Genomic DNA, 22,778 nt, shown 5'->3' with positions numbered 1-22,778 from the left:
TTTCTTGGAGCTTTTCTAGCCTCCCATGTATCCGTGCTGACCGAACCGATTTCCTGCGTTTTTCTGGCCGTTCGGGTGTACCGGTGGCATGCTTCCGCTTTGCCAATTCCTTGCATTTTTCTGGACGCTCGGATGTACTGGTGGCATGCTTCTGTTTTCCAAATAATTTTGCTTATTCCCACTCCTACTACTCAAACAAAGGTACGCAATTTTCTTGGATTTTCTGGTTATTACAGGAGGTTTATAGAACATTATTCGCATATTGCTGCACCTTTGTATGCACTAACTAGTAACGTTGATTTTCTTTGGACAGAAAAGTGTGAACATGCTTTCGAGGATCTGAAGAAGCTCGTATCCACAACCCCAGTCCTTCGAGGACCAAATTGGGATTTGCCATTCCAGATATCATCTGATGCCTCAGATACAACCATTGGAGCAGTCCTTGGGCAGGAGGAGGATAAAAAACCATATGCAATTTATTACATCAGCAAAAATTTATCCCCTGTTGAATTAAATTACACTGTTACTGAAAAAGAATTCCTAGCTGTAATACATGCTGTCAATAAGTTTAGACATTACATTACTAGATATCCTGTAATCTTGTATACAGATCATTCTGCCATAAAATATTTAGCAAACAAGCTTGTCACAAATGGAAGAATAACTAGATGGCGGATTTTATTGCAGGAATTTGATATCACAATCAAGGATCGACCTGGCAAAGAAAATCCTGTAGCCGATTTTCTCTCAAGAATACCAAAACCAATCGATGCAACAGCAGTTGAAGATCAATTTCCGGACGAGCATATGTTTGCTGTCACTGTTCAAACACCCTAGTATGCTGATGTTGCGAATTACCTAGCAGTAGGTAAACTACCGAAACATCTAACCCCTAATGAGCGGAAATAGATTGTTCAGAAGAGTGCTCGATTCTCGTGGATTGGGGGCTATTTGTTTCACACAGGGGCAGACATGCATATCAGGAGATGCATTCGAGAAGATGAAATCTTTGACATTTTAAAAGCCTGTCATGATGGACCATGTGGTGGACATTTCGCTGAGCGCAGAACTGGACATAAAGTGCTGCAGACAGGGTATTATTGGCCCACAATTTTCAAAGACGCAAAGAAATTTGTCCAAGCCTGTGACAGTTGCCAGCGAGCAGGACGCCCTGGTCAGTCTGATGAGATGCCTCTGAAACCACAGTTAGTCATTGAACCATTCGAGCGATGGGCTCTTGATTTCGTTGGACCTATTAACCCATCATCAAACCAGAAAACATATATTTTGGTGGCAACAGAATATGTCACCAAGTGGGTTGAAGCAGAAGCATTGCCCAGAGCTACAGAGGACTCTGTCATACAGTTCCTGTTCCAACTATTTGTACGTTATGGACTTCCAAGAGAAATAATTACAGACGGTGGACCATAGTTTGCTGGGAATAGAATAGCTGCAACACTCAACAACTATCATGTCCAGCATAAAATCACTACTCCATACCACCCACAGGCAAATGGGCAAGTAGAAAGCAACAATAAGATAATAGAATCAATCCTAACAAAAACCATTGTGTCACATAGACGTGATTGGGCTGCCAGACTACCTGAAGCACTCTGGGCTTACAGAACAACATGGAGAAGTACCACTGGTTACTCACCTTATCAATTAGTGTTTGGAAAACAACCCATTTTTCCCATAGAATTCTAAATCCAAACATTACGGACAACACAAGAAGTTGGCTTAGATCTAATCGAGGCACAGATTAATCGATTACAGTAGATCAATGAGTTGGACGAAATCAGGCTCTTTGCACTTCAAAATACTGCCCTTATCCAACAGCAACGAGCTAAATGGCATGACGCTCTCATCAAAAATAAAGTCTTCCACGAAGGAAACTGGGCTCTTTTGTATGACTCCAGGTTTCAGGACTTCCCCGGGAAACTCCAGACTCGTTGGCTGGGACCATACGAAATCCAGAAGGTACATGACAATGGGACCCTTACTCTAATCACTATTGACGGTTCTGGATATACCTTCAAGGCAAACGGCCACCGAGTTCGTCTCTATCGCAAACCACTCACTCGGGAGTCCTTCTGCCAGCAGCTACGCTAAGATTCTGATATGGAGATTTTGGGGGAGGAAGAGAAGTCTTCCTCACTTGTAATTCATTAAGGAATTCATTTCTTTTTTACAGTTTGTACATAAGTTCTTTTTCTTTGAATCATTTTTGTACATATTTTTGAATTAATGTTTTGCTGTCATTTGCATCTTTTTCTTTATTTTTGTGTGATCTGCTGTTCCTTTTCCAAAGGAACAGCGTTCTCGATTTTTTGCCGTTCCTTTTCCAAAGGAATGGCATTCGTGTGTTTCTACTGTTCCTTTTCCAAAGGAACAACATTCTTGATTTTTGTTGTTCCTTTTTCAAAGGAACGACATATTTGCTTGTTCTGCTATTCCTTTTTCAAAGGAACGGCATTTTTGCATGTTTTGCTGTTCCTTTTCCAAAGGAACAACATTTTTGATTTCTGCTGTTCCTTTTTCAAAGGAACGACATTTTTGCTTGTTTTGCTGTTCCTTTTCCAAAGGAACAACATTTTTGATTTCTGTTGTTCCTTTTCCAAAGGAATGGCATTTTTGCATGTTTTGCTGTTCCTTTTCCAAAGGAACAACATTTTTGATTTCCATTGTTCCTTTTCCAAAGGAACGGCATTTTTGCATGTTTTGCTGTTCTTTTTCCAAAGGAACAACATTTTTGATTGCTGCTGTTCCTTTTTTCAAAAGGAACGGAATTTCCGTGTGTTTGCTGTCCTTTTTCTAAAGGAACAACATTTTTTGATTTCTGTTGTTCCCTTTTCAAAGGAACGACATTGTAATGTTCTGCTGTTCCTTTTTCAAAGGAACGACATTTTCTGCTATTTGTGTTATTTCGTTGTTCCTTTTTCCAAAAGGAACACCGCTAGCATGCTTTTGCTCTCCTTGAGAAACAGCTCGTTCCTTTTGCTGATCTAAATTGAGGATGCTTATTGCTCCTGTTCTTTCAAGTCTTCTAGAATACAGCTATGCACTTATGCAATGGATACAAAATCACAACATACTGAAATCAGCAAATCATAAATCGCTATCTTTATAAGGCTTTGCATTGGCAAGAGGACAAAAGGAAGGACACACTTACTTATCATCTTTTGCTCTCATTGTTCTACTAATTTTGCTCTGATTGGTTATCTTTATCATGATGATCCCTTTTAATCCCCCTTGATTATTATTTAGGAATAAGAGCAAAGGGTTCATATCTTCCTATTGAGATGTTAAGACTTCTTCCACCATTCCTACTCTTAAGGAGTGTTGAACCACCCTTTGTGTATAAATAAGGGAAAGTATTTTATGAAAAAAAAGAAAAAAAAAGAGCAAACATCACTTATAAGTTGTCAAATGCAGGATATGGGATCTCATCAAGAGCCAGCCTACCATGATCATGAGGATGAAAGCGAAGTGGCATTCCCACTATGGCCACCACACTAGGGATATGGTCCAAAAGGTATATCAAATAAACAACCCTTGGAACAGGAGGTCTTCACGAGCCGACCTGCCCACTTTTCACTCCTTCCTCGTGAATGGCATTATGGTTAACTGGTCACCAAGCCAGCATAATGGCCTACATTTTGGCATCACAACATTCCCTAAGTATACACAAAGGATCATGGTTCCATGGGTGAAATAAACAACTCTGCCAAGGTTATGGACACCTGTCGGCAGCAGAGCACTGTTAATGGTATTGAAGTCACATTATTTACACCAATAGGTAAGTTACTAATATCCTTTTGTTTCTTATATCCTAGTAATTAATCATATACCATGTCCCGAATTATATAACACATGAAAATTTATTATCACCAATCATGGCAGAGTAGTTGACAATGACCGCATGATATTTGGAAGGTACGATAGATGTCCTATCCCCCCAGCCTCGCATCATATCACAGCAGCCTCTTACGTAATAAGTGATCCAACGTTATCCCTCGATTTCGGTAATTTGTTGTTTTTGTAAACATGGCACATTGCCATACGCTGTTCCTTTATGACTCTGATTCAGAACGGCCGCTGCTCCTTTATTTGACGGCTGGGACAGCCTATCACATTACGGGGGGGGAGGTTAACCTCATCATTCCCTGGATTACGTGTCAGCTCACTATTCAGGAAGTTGTGTACTAGGGTATGGCACAGCTCAACGGCATATTATTTTTATTTTTATTTTTTCTGCATGAATTGCTGTTCATAAGCCATTTCTATTGTATACTCTGTTTTTTTGAGCAAGTCTTGCGTCCATTAGCCTCTCTGTGTTTCAACAAGCACGAACAGCTGCCGTTCCATTAAGAGTTTGCAGTGAGACCATGGGAGGAAGATCGATCCAGAGGGAACCGCAGGTGTTGACAGTCTCCGCTGCTGCCTGGGAAATCCTGGCAAGAGCAGGGTGGCTGACTTATCTCAATCGCTTGCAGGAGTCTAACGAGACGGTGGCAATTGAATTCCTGCAGAATTTGCAGGAGGATCACTCCACAGTGAGGGGGAAACATATAACAGTCACCGATGACATAATCGCAGAAGTCTCGGGACTACCAGCCACCGGACTTGTATGGACGCTAAAAAAGGAGAGATTGTAGAAGATTATAGAAATCTTCCGGGACGAAGGCCAGAGCCTGGCAATTAAAGGAAAGGGAGTTCTGCCAGCAACACTAGGAGAGCCCTGGGCAGAATTGGCAAAGACCGTGCAAAGCTACATCACCTGTGAAGGCAGAAAAGACGTGGTAAGACCACGACATCTTAAACTCTTAGCTGTACTAAAGCAGAAATGCTCTGTAAATTTACCTGCATTTTTGAATTCGTTACTTCATGATGTTGCACGGAGCATTAAAAAGGCACAGCATGTAGAGTCAGTTGTTAGTCATCATGGGTTGATTCGGTTAATTATCAGTCATAGCCTCACCCAGCAACAGAGCAGCTGGGAAGAACTAATTGCCATGGTAGAAGGGGGGTTGACAGCACCATCCCCGACAACGGCGCCCAACTCCTTTTCTGGGCCGATTTGCTTTGACTTGCTTTGCCGTGTTTGCATTCGGTCTCCCGTCAAAGGGACAACGATTATCCTGTCTTTGTCCTTTCCTTTGGAACGACAACTCCTCGTTTTCACTCCTTCCTGCATAAGGAAATGACAATTGTCAGCGTTTTAGTCTTGCATATTAATCTCACATGTTTTGTTATAATTCTTTATTGTTTTCCAAGTTCATGATGCAAAAAGGTTTGTAAGTTCTACTGAAAAGATACTGAAATAGTCATCAAAAACATACCTTTTTAGTACTCCACACTGATCTTTCCATGCAAGATATCAAAGAGAAATCCAATTCGAACTCAAAAAATATTGCTTCTCCTCCTGCTACTGCATATGAAAACAATTGATCTTTCTAATATCCTTCTTTTTCTTGCCTCCATTCTGATTAGACTTGGTTTTACCTTGGGCCTTCTCACCCTTGGATTTCTTCCCTTTTCCAGCTAAAGCAAGGTTCTCCTCATCTTCCATACCAAATGAGACTTCATCCCTTGTGTTCCTCCTTATCTCTTCTTGCACAAGATCTGATCACAATCTCTCTCAATTAGGGAGCTTATCTCTACCATTCATTACATATTGGAAACCATGTCAGGATTTAAGAAGTCCACGAAGAGCAAGGCTCGCAATATCTACTAGTGGAACTATCTCTCCAACACCTCCAAGTTCATCCCTCACTTGAGCAAACCTGGATAGATATGCAACAATGGACTCAATTTTTCCCATTCAAATGTTCCTCATTTTTTCCTTCAAAGTGAGTTTTCTGGCATCACTAATACTCTCAAACAGATCAGTAAGGGCCTTCTACATATGGAATGTTGTTTCCTTCGCAAGAAAATTTGGAATAATATAGTCTCTAACTTCTTATAGGATCATACTCCTAGCTTTGGCATTGTCCTTCCTCCATTGAGTCAATTGTTGTGCATGTGATGCATGAGGTTTAGGAATATCAGTCTTGATGTATTTCAAAACCCCATTATCACCTAACACAACCTCCATTTTTTCATTATGTGCAGATAAATTCGATGTCCCTTCTAGGGCATGTTCTATCCTCAAACCATAGACTAACATGATTCCTACACTTGTAGAATTACTGCACCAACTGATGCTCCCTTCAATGCACTTTGAATATGATCAAGGAACTCAATTTCTATCTTGTTTTTAGCTCTGATACCATGTAGAAAATTCTTGAAATCTTGCAACTATTAATGGGAGCAAACTGATATGCAAAATACATAGGATTTCTCTACCAAAATTCCGTGAAAAAAACAATGAATAGAAACACAATCACACATAGAAATTTATCTAGGGAACCCAAGTGGGAAAAACCATTCTTGCTTGTATTATCAATTGAGAAATATGATCAATTACAAAGAATCTGATTTAATTAGAAGCCCCTGCAACACTGATGAACTCCTCTCAAGAATTGCCCAACACTTAGCCAAATAAACCTGCAAGGAAGCTCCTATTTTCTTGTGGAATTTAGCCCCTAAAAAATAGGAATTTCTCCTATTTCCTTGTGCAATTCCCAAGAGAATTGTTAGATCCTTATAATAATAGTGTAGCCCCCTTATTGTTATTGTTGTGCCTTTACATTATTATTGTTATGTAGGCTCAGATTATATTGTGCCCCCTTAGACTCCTATATATATCAAGTAGGTATTGTCATTTGTATCATCCAAGAATTGTTCATTTATGAGATGTAAATGAGATTTCCCCCTCAGAGAGGCTAAGTCATCGATCTATTTTTTCTTCTGTTTATGATCTGGTTACATAACATTTGGTATCAAAGATTTGGATTCTAGGGTTTTGCTTCTTCAAACAAGGCATCTTGGCTTTTTCACTATAATTTATTTTCTACGAAGCTTCAGAAGCTGAAATTTCAACCACAACGAACTGAAATTGTGGTGAGATTCATGTAGAAATTTCAGATCTTGGTTCACTATATTTTCATAGATATGGTCTGAGGAAGTTAGGGTTTTTGCAAGCTCCAGAATCCAGTCTCAAACAGGTAACCTAGGGAAAATCATCATAACTTTCTCATCGAATATTCTATTTAAATTTCATAAAAAGTGACCAAAAGACAACAAACTCTAGTTTCTTCTGTATCAATTTTAGGGCTGAATGTTGAAACAATGACATTTGGAATCTCATACAAGTTTGTTTTACTGAACCTGTCCATAATCAGGGCATCATGGGAGATTTCACATAATTTTATCTTGAAGAATCCAATCTTGGTCGGACTTGCGGAATTAGAAAGAATACTTAGAGGACTATCAAAGCACAAAATTTTAGACCTCTGGAAGCCGAAATTGCAAAGATACAACAATTTCAAGATTGAGCTCCTAAAAGAAAGAAAAATGTGTGTATTGTTTTTTAAATTTTGCATAAAATAAGTTTGAAGTGATTCAAAGGGAATAGTGAAGCATAGATATCATTGTTTGATTCCATAATGTCTAAAAAAAATGGATATACCTAGTAAGCAACCACAAAGCTCTACTACGACATATGAAGAAGAGGAAGCAATGCAACATGATATGTCAAAATTAGGAGACCAAGTGCAACAAATTTCGCTGTTGCAAAAAGTAACAAAAAATGAATTGGAATCTATGATGAATGTTAAGATAGATGGTATAAAAAGGGAAATCGGAGTTTTGAATGATGGTTTAAAAGATACATTGGAGCAATGTTGAATGTCAATATAGAAGGGTTGAAGGAAGGTTTGGAAAAGTTTCTAGAAGAAAGACTTATGAGTGGTGACAAGGTAATCCATGAAAATCATGATGAGGAAAAAAGGAATATGAATTATGATTTTAGAAACTTTAATGTTGGGTTTAAGACCCACCACATTCCAAAGATATATATGAGGAAGTTTGATGGTCACTTACTGATAATGTTAATTTAGATTATTAATATTAGGTAATATTATAATAAATATTATTAACATTAACCTAAATATCATCCTTTTCGAAACATTACCTTAAGCAAAATATGTATATATGTATATTAATAACATAATTATTAATTTAACCTCTTTAAATTTTAGGTTTTACCTATCGGCCATTTCCTATTATACTCCATCCATTACCTATTTATTAGACATTCCCTTGAGATCAATCTTTCACATCCTTGTACTTCCTGATGATGAACCACAGTAGTTAGTTCGAAACGTCGGATAATAAAAAAAATGTGATGGATCCAGAAACCATACTACAACATGGATACTACAGATGGAGAAATTCTTTGAACTACATGACATGCTGCATGCACAAAAGGTACACATTACATCTTTATATTTAAAACAAAATTAGTTTATGTGGCATCGATGGCTTTGTTATCACAAATCAATTGTCACTTGGATAATTTTTGTAGAAGAGTTGGTAGCACATTATGAGGATACAAAGAGAAATACCTTATTTAGCCAATTGATAGATCTCAAACAAAAGGGTTCAATGGCGGAGCACATTGAGGACTTCCAAAAATTGAATATCAAGGTAAATGTTATTCTAGAGGAGCATAATATTGATGTCTTCATAGGGACATTAAAGGATACCATCCAACACGAGGTTCACCTTTGGGAACTTGATTCATTAGAAAAGACATTCAAGGTGGCAAGAAAAGTTGAAAGCAAAATTATGACAACAAGGAAGTCTACCACTCACAACTATAAATATGGAAGTGTTGATGCTCCTAGCCTCCCACAACCTAAGGTTGATACAAAAATAAATAGAGGAAAAGAGAGAAAAAGGGCTTTGTTACAGCTGTGATAAAAAATACACTAAAGATCATAAGTGTGTTGAGAAGAAATTATTTAACATAGATTGTGAAGAGGAGGAAGAAAAGGAACAAGAAACATCAAAAGAAGATGATATATACCAGGAACCAAACCCAAAGAAAGAAGAAATGAATCCGATCATATCTTGTAATCCATTGGCGGGAATTACCGCTACTCAAATTCTTAAGATATAAGGATATATCAAATATATATATATATATATATATATATATATATATATATATATATATATATATATATATATATATATATATATATATATATATATATATATATATAATAGTGTTGATTGATTCAGGTAGTACACATAATTTTATTCATTGTAAGATAGCCAAAGAATTGAATTGTTTTCTATATCCAACACGAGAGTGTCAAGTGATGGTTGCAAATGGAGGAACTATAAATTGATCTAGAAAGTTCCATAATATCAAGCTAACCATGGGGAATATGTATTGAATAGTCCAATGCTTTCCATTCCAATGAGTGGTGTTGATTTTGTACTAAGAGTCCAATGATTACAATCTTTTGGGACGATAACTTTTAATTTTCAAGAAATTTTCTTGAAATTTTTCTGGGAAGGAAAGGAAATTTAATTAAGAGGTATCACAGGGAAACCAGGGAAGATAATCAACTCTAATGGCATGACAAATCTTTTGAAGAAAGAACAACAGGGCGTAATTGCACAATTATGCTCACTAGAGGTTCAAACATCGAAATCATCCATTTCTCTATATCTCCAAAAAGTCTTGGACAATCACTCCAAGGTATTTGAGACTCCCAAAGGCCTCCCACCTATTCATGATTATGATATTCACTTAATTCTAGGAAGTGTTCCTCCAAACAACAAGCCTTACAGATATCTCTATGCCCAAAAGAGTGAAATTGAATGTATCGTTGCAGAAATGCTAGAGGCCAGTATAATTCAGTAGTATTGGTGCATAAGAAGGATGGATCATGATATATGTTTCCATATTATAGGGAGATTAACAAGCTCACTATTAAAGAAAATTTCCCATTCCTATCATTGATGAATTGTTGGATGAATTACACGGAGAAATTTACTTCACCAAACTGAATCTTCGCTCAGGATATTATCAAATTAGAATGAAGGCTAAAGACATTTCGAAAACAACATTCATAACTCATGAAGGTCATTATGAATTTTTTGTTCATGCCTTTTGGCCTTACTAATGCACCTTCCACATTTCAAGGTTTGATGAATTCCATTTTCAAACCCTTAGAAAATTTGTGTTAGTATTTTTTGATGATCTACTAATCTACAACAAGTCTTGGAAGGATCATGTTCAACATGTTGACAAAGTGCTCAAACTATTGGAAGAGAAATAATTATATGCAAAAACCTCCAAATGTTTCTTTGGAGTAAAAGAGGTGGAAAATTTGGGTCATACTGTATCTCATGAGGGTGTTAAAGTAGACCCTAACAAAATTAAAGCTATTAAGGAATAGAAAATCCCCACAACCCTAAAGCATCTTCGAGGATTTCTCAGGTTGACAAGGGTATTATCGCAAGTTTATTAAGAATTATGGGAGAATAGCAACGACTCTAGCAACATTACTGAAGAAAGATGCATTTTCTTGGACTCGAGAAGCAACTAAGGCCTTTGAACATCTTAAAGAGGCAATGTTTTCTTATCTTAATACTTAATTAACTCATAGATCATCTTACCATCCTCAATCTTATGGGAAAACTAAGATAGTGAACAAATGTTTGGAAGGATATCTTTGTTGCTTTGTATTTGATAAAAAAACAAAATGGGTCAAATGCTTACCTATGGCTGAATGGTGGCAAAAATGACCCTGTTTATGGCACTTTATGGATATCATCCACCGTCCATCGCATCATCTTTAAGAGAAAAATCTGAGGTTCAAGCAGTGGAAGATCACATCAAGCATCAACAATAAGTTTTCCAACTCCTAAAACATAACCTCACACTATCACAAAATCGAATGAAACAACAGGAATATCAACATCACATTTAAAGAAGTTTTGACGTAAGTGACTGGGTATTTTTATAGCTATAGCCATCCAAACAAATGTCCCTCAAACAAGCTAAGAAGGATAATACACCAAAGTATTATGGTCCTTACAAGGTGTTGCAAAAGATAGGTACTATGGCATACAAATTGCAGTTGCCCGCATCTTCCTGAGTACACCCAATTTTCCATGTTTCATGCTTAAAGAAGGTTATCGGTGACAAGATCTCAGTTCAAACAATATTGCCAGAACTTGACGAAGAAGTAAAAATCATATTGGAGCCTGAAGCAGTCATGGAAACAAGAACCCAAGATCTACAGAATAGATCAATTTCAAAGTATCTCATTAAGTGGAAGAACTTCCTGCTGAAGATTCCACATGGGAGGATGAGAATTTTATATAGAAGTATCCAGAACTACCCAAGTGTTGAGGAAAACACTGTTTTTGAAGGCGAGGGGCACTTTAGGTCCCTATAATACTAGTGTAGCCCCATTATTGTTATTATTGTGCCCAATGGAAACCCACTATTGTTATTGTTGTGCCCTTATATTATTATTTTTATGTAGGCTTAGATTATATTGTGACTCCTTAGACTCCTCTATATATCAAGGAGGTCTTGTCATTTGTATCATCCCAGAATTGTTCATTTATGTGATGTAAAGGAGGTTTCCCCCTCGAAGAGGCCAATTTTCAAGTCATCGATCTATTTTTTTATTTTGTTTGTGATCTGGTTGCATAACAAGAATTGCTCTACTTGCTTCTCAATCTCTACACACAAAAACCTATGTACCATAATAAATACAATTTGTGCCTTCATTCAATCTCAATAGGAAATTCAAATTACATGACCCACTAGGGTTAATTTTTGCAACTAGTTAACTGAGAGTAAGATGAGTTAACTAAAAGTACACTACTCAACTAAAATAAAAAATATCTCTATTCTAGAACTAGAGATCAGTTAACTAACAAACACTAGAGTTAAATCCACTAAATAACTAATTTTAGCCATCAACTAGTACACAACTCACTGAAATCCATCTAACTCGAATTAACTGATAATAACTCAGTGATAGGCCACATCACGCATGTTAACTGAAAGCTAACTCAAGCAACTATGAGATTGAATTTGAATTAACATCTTTGACTAAGGCACAAGTCAAACAAACCATTCCTTGCTACATTTTCAACACGAGATGAAGGATCTTGGTTTTGATGCATTATTTCTTGGGATTGGAGGTGTGGCAGAGACTTGGTGAGATCTTTATAGGACAAGAAAAGTATAGAATTTAGATCTTGAGGAGATTCGATATGATGGACTAAAAGTCCATGGATACACCCATAGAGACAAATCTGAATAAGTTGAGTGATTCCACTTCAGATTCAGATTTGGTGGATCCCATAATGTACAGAAAGTTGATTGCATCCTTGATGTACTTGGTTAACACCAGGCCAAATATTTGTTTTGCAGTGAACACCCTGAGCTAGTTTATGGTTGAGCTGAGGTATGTACATTGGGTTGTATCGAAGCATGTGTTGAGGTACCTACATGGTATAATTGGATATGGTATGAGATATGTCTCTGGTGGTGAAGTGAGGCTGCAGGGATATATTGATTTTGATTGGGTTGAGAGTGTAGTGGATAGAAATAGCACCTTGGGGTGCTACCTTAACTTGAGATCAACCATGATATCCCGGTTTAGTAGGAAGAAAAATTATGTCACACTCAGTACAACAGAAGCAAAGTATATCATAGTCATTTCCGCAAGTCAAGAAGTAGTGTTCAAAAGTTTCTTGTAGGGCTCTTTGATCAGGTGCTAGATATGACCTTGATATATTGTGATAATCAAAGTTGTGTCAAGATTTTGGAGAATCTATTTTTTCATGACAGGTTGAATCACATTGAGATCATATATCACTTCGTTCGAGACATTGCGCAGAAGGGAGCAATGAATCTCTAGTACATATCCACAAATGAGTAGATTGCAGACATTCCGACCAAGCCTCTTCCTAGGGGGAAGTTTGTATACTTTATAGACAAGCTTGGCATGAATCATAATGTCTCCCTTTCTGAGAGGGAGCATTGATGTTTTTGTAACATCAGGCAAACATTCTCCAACGGGGTCATGTTGATTTGACTAGGGGAGAATTATACATTCACCCATGGGGCCATGCTCATTTGGTTAGGGGTGAATGGTCCAAAGACATTCTTTCTCCCATGAGGCCATGCTGATTTGGCTAGCGGAGATTAGCGCACGATGCTCACATTGTGCTCCGAGATGGATTGGAGTGATCTACTTTTTATAGAGTGGGTTTGAATTGTTTATTGAATGGGGTTTTTCACCCAACTGTGAGGTAAACTATTCTAGTCTAATGTTGAGTTGTGATGTAGGCTCTATTATTGAAGGGGTTTCTTGTGATGAGGAGCTACCTTAATGGGTCTGCACTAAACATTAGAGCTCTATATATAAATAGACAAGCATGTTAGGTCCCTATACTACTAGTGTAACCCCTTATTATTATTAGTGCAACCCCCTTATTATATTGTTGTGCCCTTATATTATTATTGTTATGTCAGCTCTGATTATATTATGACCCCTTAGACTCCTATATATAGAAAGGAGGTATTGTCATTTGTATCATCCAAGAATTTTTCATTTGTGTAAAGTAAAGGAGGTTGCCCCCTCGAAGAGGCTTATTTCTAAGGCGTTTATCCATCTTTTCTATCTTTTTGTGAGCTCGTTTCATAACATTTGGTATCAGAGCTTTGGATTCTAGGGTTTCGCTACTCCAAACAGGTCATTGTGACATTTTCGCTATAACTTTTTTTCTGCGACGTTTCAGAAGCTAAAAAAAACCCATTTGAGACGAAATCACACTGAACCGCGGGTCCGAATTTTAGATCTTGTCTCACTATATTTTTGGATATATGATCTGAGGAAGTTAGGGTCTTTGCAAGCTCCAAAATTTCATGTAAAACAGGTCATCGTGGAATTTTCGCTATAACTTTTTCACTACGAAGTTTCAAAAGCTAAAACTAAAACCCATTTGTGAAGAAATCAGTCTGAACTAGGAGTCCGAATTTCAGATCTTGGCTCGCTATATTTTTTGATATATGATTTGAGGAAGTTAGGGTTTTTGCAGACTCTTAAATTACATCCTAAACAGGTGACCTTGGGAAAATCGTCATAATTTTCTCTGTGAGCATCAGATTGAAATTTCGTAAGAAGTTACAGAAAGAGGATGGAATGTATTTTGTTTCGGTATAGTTTTCAGAACCCAAGGTTAAAACAATGACATGTGGCACGTCGTACAAGTTCACTCTGCTGGACTAGTCTATAATTAGGTCATCGTGGGATATTGGGAATAAATCTTTCTTCGGGAATCTAATTGTGATCAAACTAGAGGAGTTAGAAAGAGGACTTAGAGGGATATTACAGGCCGAAATTTCAGAACTTAAAGATTTGAAATTACAGAGTTACAGTCATTTCAAGATCGAGCTCCTAAAATCAAGAAAAAGCGAGATGACGAAGTTTGATGGAAAGGATCCGGTAAATTGGATACTACAGATGGAGAAATATTTTGATCTACATGGTGTACCACTGTTACAAAAGGTACGTATTGCATCTAATTATTTAGAAGTGAATCAATTTTTATGGTATAAAGGGCTTTGTTCTGTTAAACCACTTGTCACGTGGTCAATTTTCACGGAGGAAGTGATAACACAATATGAGGATAGAAAGAGAAACACCTTATTTAGCCAATTGATAAATCTCAAACAAAAGGGTTCAATGGAAGAGCACATTGGGGACTTTCAAAAATTGAATATAAGGATAAATGATATTCTAGAGAAGCAAAAGATAAATAGTTTTATCTATGCCATGGAAGCCGATATCGATGGTATGAAAGCATATTGGAAGAAAGGCATGGAAGATTTGAAGAAAGACATGGAAGGTTTGAAGGAAGGTGGGACAAAGTTGCTACAAGAAAGGCCTCCTAATGAAGAAAAGGATCAAGAAACGTCAAAAGAAGAGGATATACACCGGGAACCAACCCTAGAGAAAGAACAAATGAATCCGAACATATCTTGTATTGCAATGGCAGGAATTACCACTCCTCAAACTCTCAAGATAGAAGGAAATATCAAGAAGAAGAAGGTTCAAGCAGTGAAATATCAGGAAGAAAAGTATCAAGAAACATCAAAAGAAAATGATACTCACCAGGAACCAACCCCAGAGAAAGAAGAAATGAATTCGACCATATCTTGTAATGCATTGGTCGGAATTACCACTCCTCAAACTATAAAGATAGAAGGACATATCAAGAAGGAAAAGGTAACAGTGTTGATTGATTCAGGTAGTACCCATAATTTTATTCATTGTAAGATAGCCAAGGAATTGAATTGCTTCCTACATCCAACACTAGAGTGTCAAGTGACAGTTTTAAGTGGAGGAACCATAAATTGCTCTGGAAAGTTCCATAATATCAAGCTATCCATGGGAGAATATGTATTGAATAGCCTAATGCTTTCCATTCCAATGGGTGGTGCAGATGTTGTACTAGGAGTCCAATGGCTACAATCCTTGGGTACAATAACTTTTAATTTTCAAGAACTTTTCATGAAATTTTCTTTCAAAGGAAAGGAAGTTGAATTAAGGGGTATCACAGGGAAACCAAGAAAGATAATCAGCTCTAATGGAATGACAAAGCTTCTAAAGAAAGAACAACGAGGCGTAATTGCACAATTATGTTTGCTAATGGTTCCTACATTGAAATCATTTATTTCTCCAGATCTCCAAAAAGTATTGGACAATCATTCCAAGGTATTTGAGACCCCCAAAGGTCTCCCACGTATTCATGATCATGATCACGCTATTCATTTGATTCCAGGAAATGTTCCTCCAAACATCAGGGCTTATAGATATCCATATGCCCAAAGGAGTGAAATTGAACATATGGTTGCATAAATGGTAGAGGTTGGTATAATTATCCAACCAAATTTGATAAACAAAGCAAGGGATGAATGGAAGAATGGCGAAGCAGGGTGGGAACTCATTCAAAAGTTTCTGAAGATCCGAGTTCCAACAATATTACCAGAACTTGACAAGGAAAGAAAAATCATATTGGAACCTGAAGCATTCACAGAACCGAGAAGTTGGCAACTACGAAATCGATCAATTTCAGAGTATCTCATCAAGTGGAAGAACTTACCCGCTGAAGATTCCACATGGAAGGATGAGAATTTTATACAAAAGCATCAAGAACTACTCAAGCGTTGAGGACAACACTTTTTGAAGGAGAGGGGCATGTTAGGTCCCTATACTACTAGTGTAACCCCTTAATGTTATTAGTACAACCCCCTTATTATATTGTTGTGCCCATGTAGTCCCCATATTGTTATTATTGTGCCCCATAGAAGTCCACTATTGTTATTATTGTGCCCTTACATTATTATTGTTATGTCAGCTCTGATTATATTATGACCCCTTAGACTCCTATATATAGAAAGGAGGTATTGTCATTTGTATCATCCAAGAATTGTTCATTTATGTAAAGTAAAGGAGGTTGCCCCCTTGAAGAGGCTTATTTCTAAGGCATTTATCTATCTTTTCTATCTTTTTGTGAGCTGATTTCATAACACTCTAGTACATATCCACAAACAAGTAGATTGCAGACATTCCCACCAAGCCTCTTCCTAGGGGGAAGTTTGTATACTTTAGAGACAAGCTTGGCATGAAGCATAATGTCTCCCTTGCTGAGAGGGAGCGTTGATGCTTTTGTAGCATCGAGCAAACATTCTCCAACGGGGTCATTCTGATTTGACTAGGGGAGAATGATACATTCACCCATGGGACCATGCTCATTTGGTTAGGGGTGAATGGTCCAAAGACATTCTTTCTCCCATGAGGCCATGCTGATTTGGCTAGGGGAGATTGGCGCACGATGCTCACATTGTGCTCCGAGATGGATTGGAGTGATCTATTTTTTATAGAGCGGGTTTGAATTGTTTATTGAATGGGGTTTTTCACCCAACTGTGAGGTAAACTATTCTAGTCTAATGTTGAGTTGTGATGTAGGCTCCGTTATTGAAGGGGTTTCTTGTGATCAGGAGCTACCTTAATGGGTCTGCACTAAACATTAGAGCTCTATATAAATAGAAAAGCATGTGAGAGGAAAATAATCAGCATAGAAAGCTCAATTGACCTTTTATAGTGGAGGAGAAATTTTCAACTAAGGAGAAACCTGTTTTGGAGAATCGTCTTCATCATTGTTTTTGTTCTTCTTAAGGTTGCACGTTTGAATGAGTTGACTGAATTTGACTAAGAGTTGACTAAGCTATCTCGATCAAACATGATTGAGATTTCACTGAGCTATTTGACCGAGTTTTAGAGGTCGCATGTGTGGGTTCGACCACAACCGCATGTGTGGATTTCACTGTAGGTCCGGGTTGACTAGAGGACCAAGTCTAACTAGGCCAAGTGGATTGCAGAGTTTGGTAGTTTAACCATCATTTACTTTGGAGTGTTTGGCTAGTTTGACCAGCATTGACCCACAAATGTTTGGCCAGGTTTGACTAGTATTTTGACTTGTATATTAGCACTAATTTCTAGACAAATTTTTGATTTGTAAGCTTGCTAATAGACAATTTATCCTCAAGAAAAGATTGTTGGGTTTTTCTCCCCATGTTGGGTTTCCTAGGGTAAAAATATTGTCTCTATTGTGCATGGTTGTCTTTCTTTGATCTTTATTTTTTCTACTGCATTTATTGTTGAGATTTTATATGTGTAATTATTGAGATTTTATATGTGTAATTATTCAATAATATGAGTGGCATTAGAAATGTTGGTTGAGAATCATTAGGAAGTAATTATGAAAACAAGAATTTACTGCACTTGCCATAAAATTTCAACAAAAAAATTATTAATAAAATGAAAAAATTGTGTATATATATATGGTGGGTGAAAAAGGAGAATAAGAAATTCCCTTTACTAATTTTTTTTTTTAAAGAAATAAAACATCTCACAAAAAAATAAGACAATATATATCTCTACTTTTTGTACCTTATATAAATTTTCAATAAACCACTAAAATCTAAGACAATATATATCTCTACTTTTTGTACTTATGTAAATTTTCAATAAACCACTAAAATCTCTCCATAAATAATGAAACTGACCAAAAATTTCATAATAAAAAGATTTAAAAATGAAATAAATTTTGATTCCTAGTTATATTTAAATTTAAAAAAATAAAAAAATAATTAAAAATATTTAATACTGATAAATATATGTTATACCATAAAATTACTAAATAAACCTTTTCATCACTTAAATTAACCCACGCAGTACGCATTACAGTCGTTGAAAGTCTTTAATCTTTTAAAGTGGTTGTTTTTGGTAGTCATTTTTCCTTCCATTCTGTATATTAAATGTGCTTTAATTAAGTAAGTTTTTAATATATTTTAGTATATTGAATAAGCTTTTAATATTTTTAGTATATGGAATAAATAATTGTAACATAAGAGTACAAAATTACTGTAAAACGCTTTGGTTTTGTGGAATATTAAATTCACATTATATTAAGAAGATGAGCTTATAGAAATTTATTTAAACATTTAGATTTCGATACAATACAGATTTAGATACAAGTGATTATTGTTTTTCATAAAGTTTTGATGTTGGTATGGTGAAAGTACTAAAATTGAATGAATGACTTTTGGAGTTTTATAGGATAAGGTTTGAATTAAAATACTAAATATGTTATGGAAGTTGCAGAAGTTGCAAACTCTATTGTTTAAGTTGGGAAATCAAATAAAAAGTTTATAGATTTTGTAGTAAAAAGTCTAAATCTAAATTTTATTTTATTGTAAATTTGTAGCATTTTTTTGCACATATTTTTGGTTAATGATGATTAGGTTAAAACATAAAAACTTATATTTTTTCTCAATAAGTTCGGCATGTTATAACAATTGTGTTGAAAACCAATATAAGTGAACACTTAAAAGAGATTAAATTCTCATTCAATTAAGAGAATGATTATATAGACACCAATAAAAATTGAATGAGAAAAAATGCTCACAATACATTTTATTATTTATTTATTTATTATTATTATTATTATTATATATTGTCTAACTTTCCTCCTCATTTGGAGCAACACTCCATGTGAATCATTAGAAAGGGTAAGATAGTCTTTTCTCCGCTATTTTCTTTACTTATTTAAACAAAAAAAATTAATTTCTAATTTAATTTTTTAATTTTTTTTATATTTATAAAATTAGCATATTGTAATTTTAAATTGAATTTAATATTTCTAAGTGTTTAAAATTTTGTCTTTATTTATTTTTAATTATTTTTTCATTGTTCATGGGTTTGGGATTGAGGGTAAATGGGTGTATTGTTAAGGCACTCCATGTTAAAGGGTAGAAAAATATTTTCTTTAATTATTAAATTTAATAATGCTTACTGGGCTTAGAATAAACATGATAAGGTGTTTTATTAATGCACTCTATGGTGTAAAAGTCATTGGTTGAGAAAATACAATCATGCTAAAGGCTAGTGTGGTCTAGGAAGGGTGTCATCCCTAGCTGATTTTGAGGGCTTAGATGCCCTTTAGATGTTGAGAAAATACAATCATGCTAAGGGCTAGTGTGGTAGCTGATTTTGAGGGCTTAGATGCCCTCTAAATGATTTGGGATGTCCTTAGGTGACTCCTACACATTAAGCATGTCAACCATCTCATGACACAAACCTATTATGAACAACTAAATGTGATTATACTAATATAAACCCATATTATCAATCCAAATACTATAAATAAATCCTATTCATAGATCATAATAAAAACCCTAATATTATAAAATCTAATATGATTAATTTAATAAACCTTAATTACAAACTATAATATTATTATAATCTTAACATTTGTGTTTCCTTTTGCGAATCTTTTGCTTTTTACAGTAGTTGTATTTTGAGGTCATTTCCCCTTTCTGTGTACATAACAATAACAAAAATGGTTCAATTAGCAGATTACTCGCATGTTTAGACAATTCTCATGGATGGTATACTGGTGACTTCAACTGTCAAATTATGAACCCTTTTATCGTCTCTTTTGCATTCTTAACTAATTACTTGGTGCAGCTGTTTTATGATTCTTTTTATCGTCTCTTTTGCACTCCTGGCTTTTCCTAATGAATTCCTCGATGATGCATCGTTTATCCAGTAAATTTGGATAATCTCCCATGTTTCGGGGCGGTCGGTAAATGATGCTCACATTAACTATCGTTGAAACGGTCTGAGGGTTATTTTTTTATTTTTAATTTAATTATACCAGTGTTTAAATATATTTTTAAAAGCAAAATAGATTTAGCAGCTAGTTCGATTTCTCAAAATTTCTATCTGAATTTCCGCTAATTTCAAGCCAAAATTGTGGTGACACTACTCTGTATTGAAACTCCACGGTTATTGACCAAACCATGGTCTCTATAATTCTAATCATTCAACAGGCTTCAACGTCTAGTTGCCCTCAACAAATTGTACTGCTTTTAATGCTCTTTCCAGCCACTTTTCCACAATCTTATACTCCAATCTCATATTCAATATTTAAAGTGCCGGTAACATTCAATCTGTTTATATTATCATTATTATTATCTAATTTGCCGGTAACATTCAATCTGTTTATATTATCATTATTATTATCTAATTTTAAGGTCATAGCTAACCTAACATCAAATTGGTGTATAAGACCCCTTGTTTATGGGACAAGGACCCACTTCCGACAGCCATTTCTACCAAAGCAAGAACACATACGCTTAACCATTAAAACCATTCAAACTATATATATATATTATGACTTTCTATATTCTTTTAACAATTCTATCAATAACTTATTTGCATGCTCTTAACTATTAAACCCACTTGAGTGGCTGCTTTGAATGTAATTTTAACAATTCTATGGATAACGCATTTGCAGGTGACCAAATGATTGTCTTTGAATACGTTGCCAATGGGACCTTGTTTAGTCGTCTGCATGAGAACCAGGGTGTAGCAGGTCCACTATCTTGGGCTTCTCGTAAGAAGATAGCGCGTCAGGTTGCTGAGGCATTGAAACATCTTCATGAACGAGCAAATCCCCCGATAATTCACCGTGATGTTAAGTCTAAAAATGTCCTGCTGGAGAATGATTCCTCTGCTAAATTGGCTGATTTTGGGATAGCAAAGTTGGGCCCAAAAAATAACCGATCTACACGCACCACTCCTTCTGGGACTCCTGGATACATGGATCCGCAATGCGTGAGTGAACACACATGTTCGGCTAAGAGTGATGTGTATAGCTTTGGTGTGCTATTGCTGGAACTTGTAACAGGTTCAAGAGCAGTAATTGGAACAGAGGCTCTGGTAAATCGCACTCGCACAGATCGTTTGAGTACAGACACGAACAACATCATCAAAATTGTTGATCCAAGTTTGCCCGAAATGTTTGAGTACAGACACGAACTGCTGGAAATGATCGGAATTGCTAATCTCTGCTTAGAAAGTGAGAGAGGTAACAGACCCTCAATGGCAGAGGTCGTGAATCTGATGGATATAATTAGAAATGCATAATTTTTATTTTTATTTTTAATATTTATTATTAATTTTTTATAATTTTATTGTTAAATCAGTAATTTCGTTTTTAGCAGTTATTTGCTAATGCAAACCGACTCATGAATATGATACAATTTGAAAATATAGGCTTTGACCTATACAGTAAACATATCCAGACATGGCATTACTGTATTTTGAAATTTTTATAGACATATTCAGAAATAACATTAATATATTTCTGATTTTTATTTATTTTTTGCACTACTTCGCTTTCGGCATAGGCTAATTTTTTGAATTAGATTTATTTTGAACGTGATTTATGTTTACCATTTACTGTGGTGTCAGTTGAGCACAAATGAGGATAGGCTTTTGAACCTAAACTATTTTGTATAGGTGAAGATTTTAATTTGAACATGTAAAATTTCACGATCTGTGAAATGGGACTGAATAATCATGTGATTTGTTTTTGTTTTGTGTATACATTAGGATACAAAGTGTTACTAAACTAATATGTTGTTATATATATATATATGAAAGATCTCTGTAGACTTATGTTTAAATATATTGAAAAAATTTGAAAGATCTTTTTAAAGGAATGTTGGAAATTTTAGAACATTAAAATTTTGGAGGAATGTGATTTATAGATGGCAATGCTTTTTTTTTCTTTGTTTATTTGTGAAATGGGAAGGGATATTTATGTGTTTTGTTGTTTCTTAATTTTTGTTCATTGCTGAAATGGAATAGATAGATAAGTGTTTTTCTCTTCTTTAGTGTGGAATTAATGTGTAGTTATTGAATCCTTTTTCCTTATTCTCTCCTCAAATGTGACATGAAATGCAAAATACTACCTAAGTGCTTTTTTCTTTGTTACTTTTATGCTTATGAGTGAAATGGAAATTGATAGCTACCTGCTTTGTTCTAACTTATTAGTCTCAGCTCACATTGAATCAAAATGGATAGCTATGTGATTTGTTCTTCCTTATTAATCTTTACTTAATATGGATTCTTCCTTATTTTTGCTATGTGCTTTGCTTTACCCTAATCCATGCTCAATAAAATGTGATTTATACATGGCAATGCACTTTTCTCTTCCTTAGTCTTTGCTTATTAGTGAAATGGAAATGGATATATATGTCCATTGTTCTTTCTTAATCTTTGTTCATTGGTGAAATGGAAATGGATAGCTATGTGTTTTTATCTTCTTTAGTATGGAATTAATGGATAGTTATTGCATTATTCTTCCTCAGTCTCTCCTCATTTGTGAAATGAAAAGGAAAATGCTACCTATGTGCTTTGTTCTCCCTT

At 35.6% G+C, this 22,778-nt stretch overlaps 1 protein-coding gene across 1 annotated transcript in view; it reads left to right on the top strand.

Annotated features, from left to right (window-relative positions):
* LOC149161078 (putative serine/threonine-protein kinase PBL7) overlaps window positions 1-21,793 on the top strand; it is a 95,722-nt gene extending 73,929 nt beyond the window's left edge. The window contains exon 2 of the mRNA XM_089436875.1: window positions 20,860-21,793. Within this exon, the coding sequence (XP_089293001.1) occupies window positions 20,860-21,491 (632 nt within the window). The 3' untranslated portion in view covers window positions 21,492-21,793. The remainder of the gene's footprint in view (window positions 1-20,859) is intronic.
* Window positions 21,794-22,778: the final 985 nt, after the last annotated feature.

The sequence above is a fragment of the Pinus tabuliformis genome, chromosome 5_2, assembly GCF_031772625.1.
Source record: "Pinus tabuliformis cultivar Carrire ecotype Pingquan chromosome 5_2, CPIR1, whole genome shotgun sequence".
Taxonomy (NCBI): Eukaryota; Viridiplantae; Streptophyta; class Pinopsida; order Pinales; family Pinaceae; genus Pinus; species Pinus tabuliformis.
This window is presented reverse-complemented; position numbering and strand designations above follow the sequence as displayed.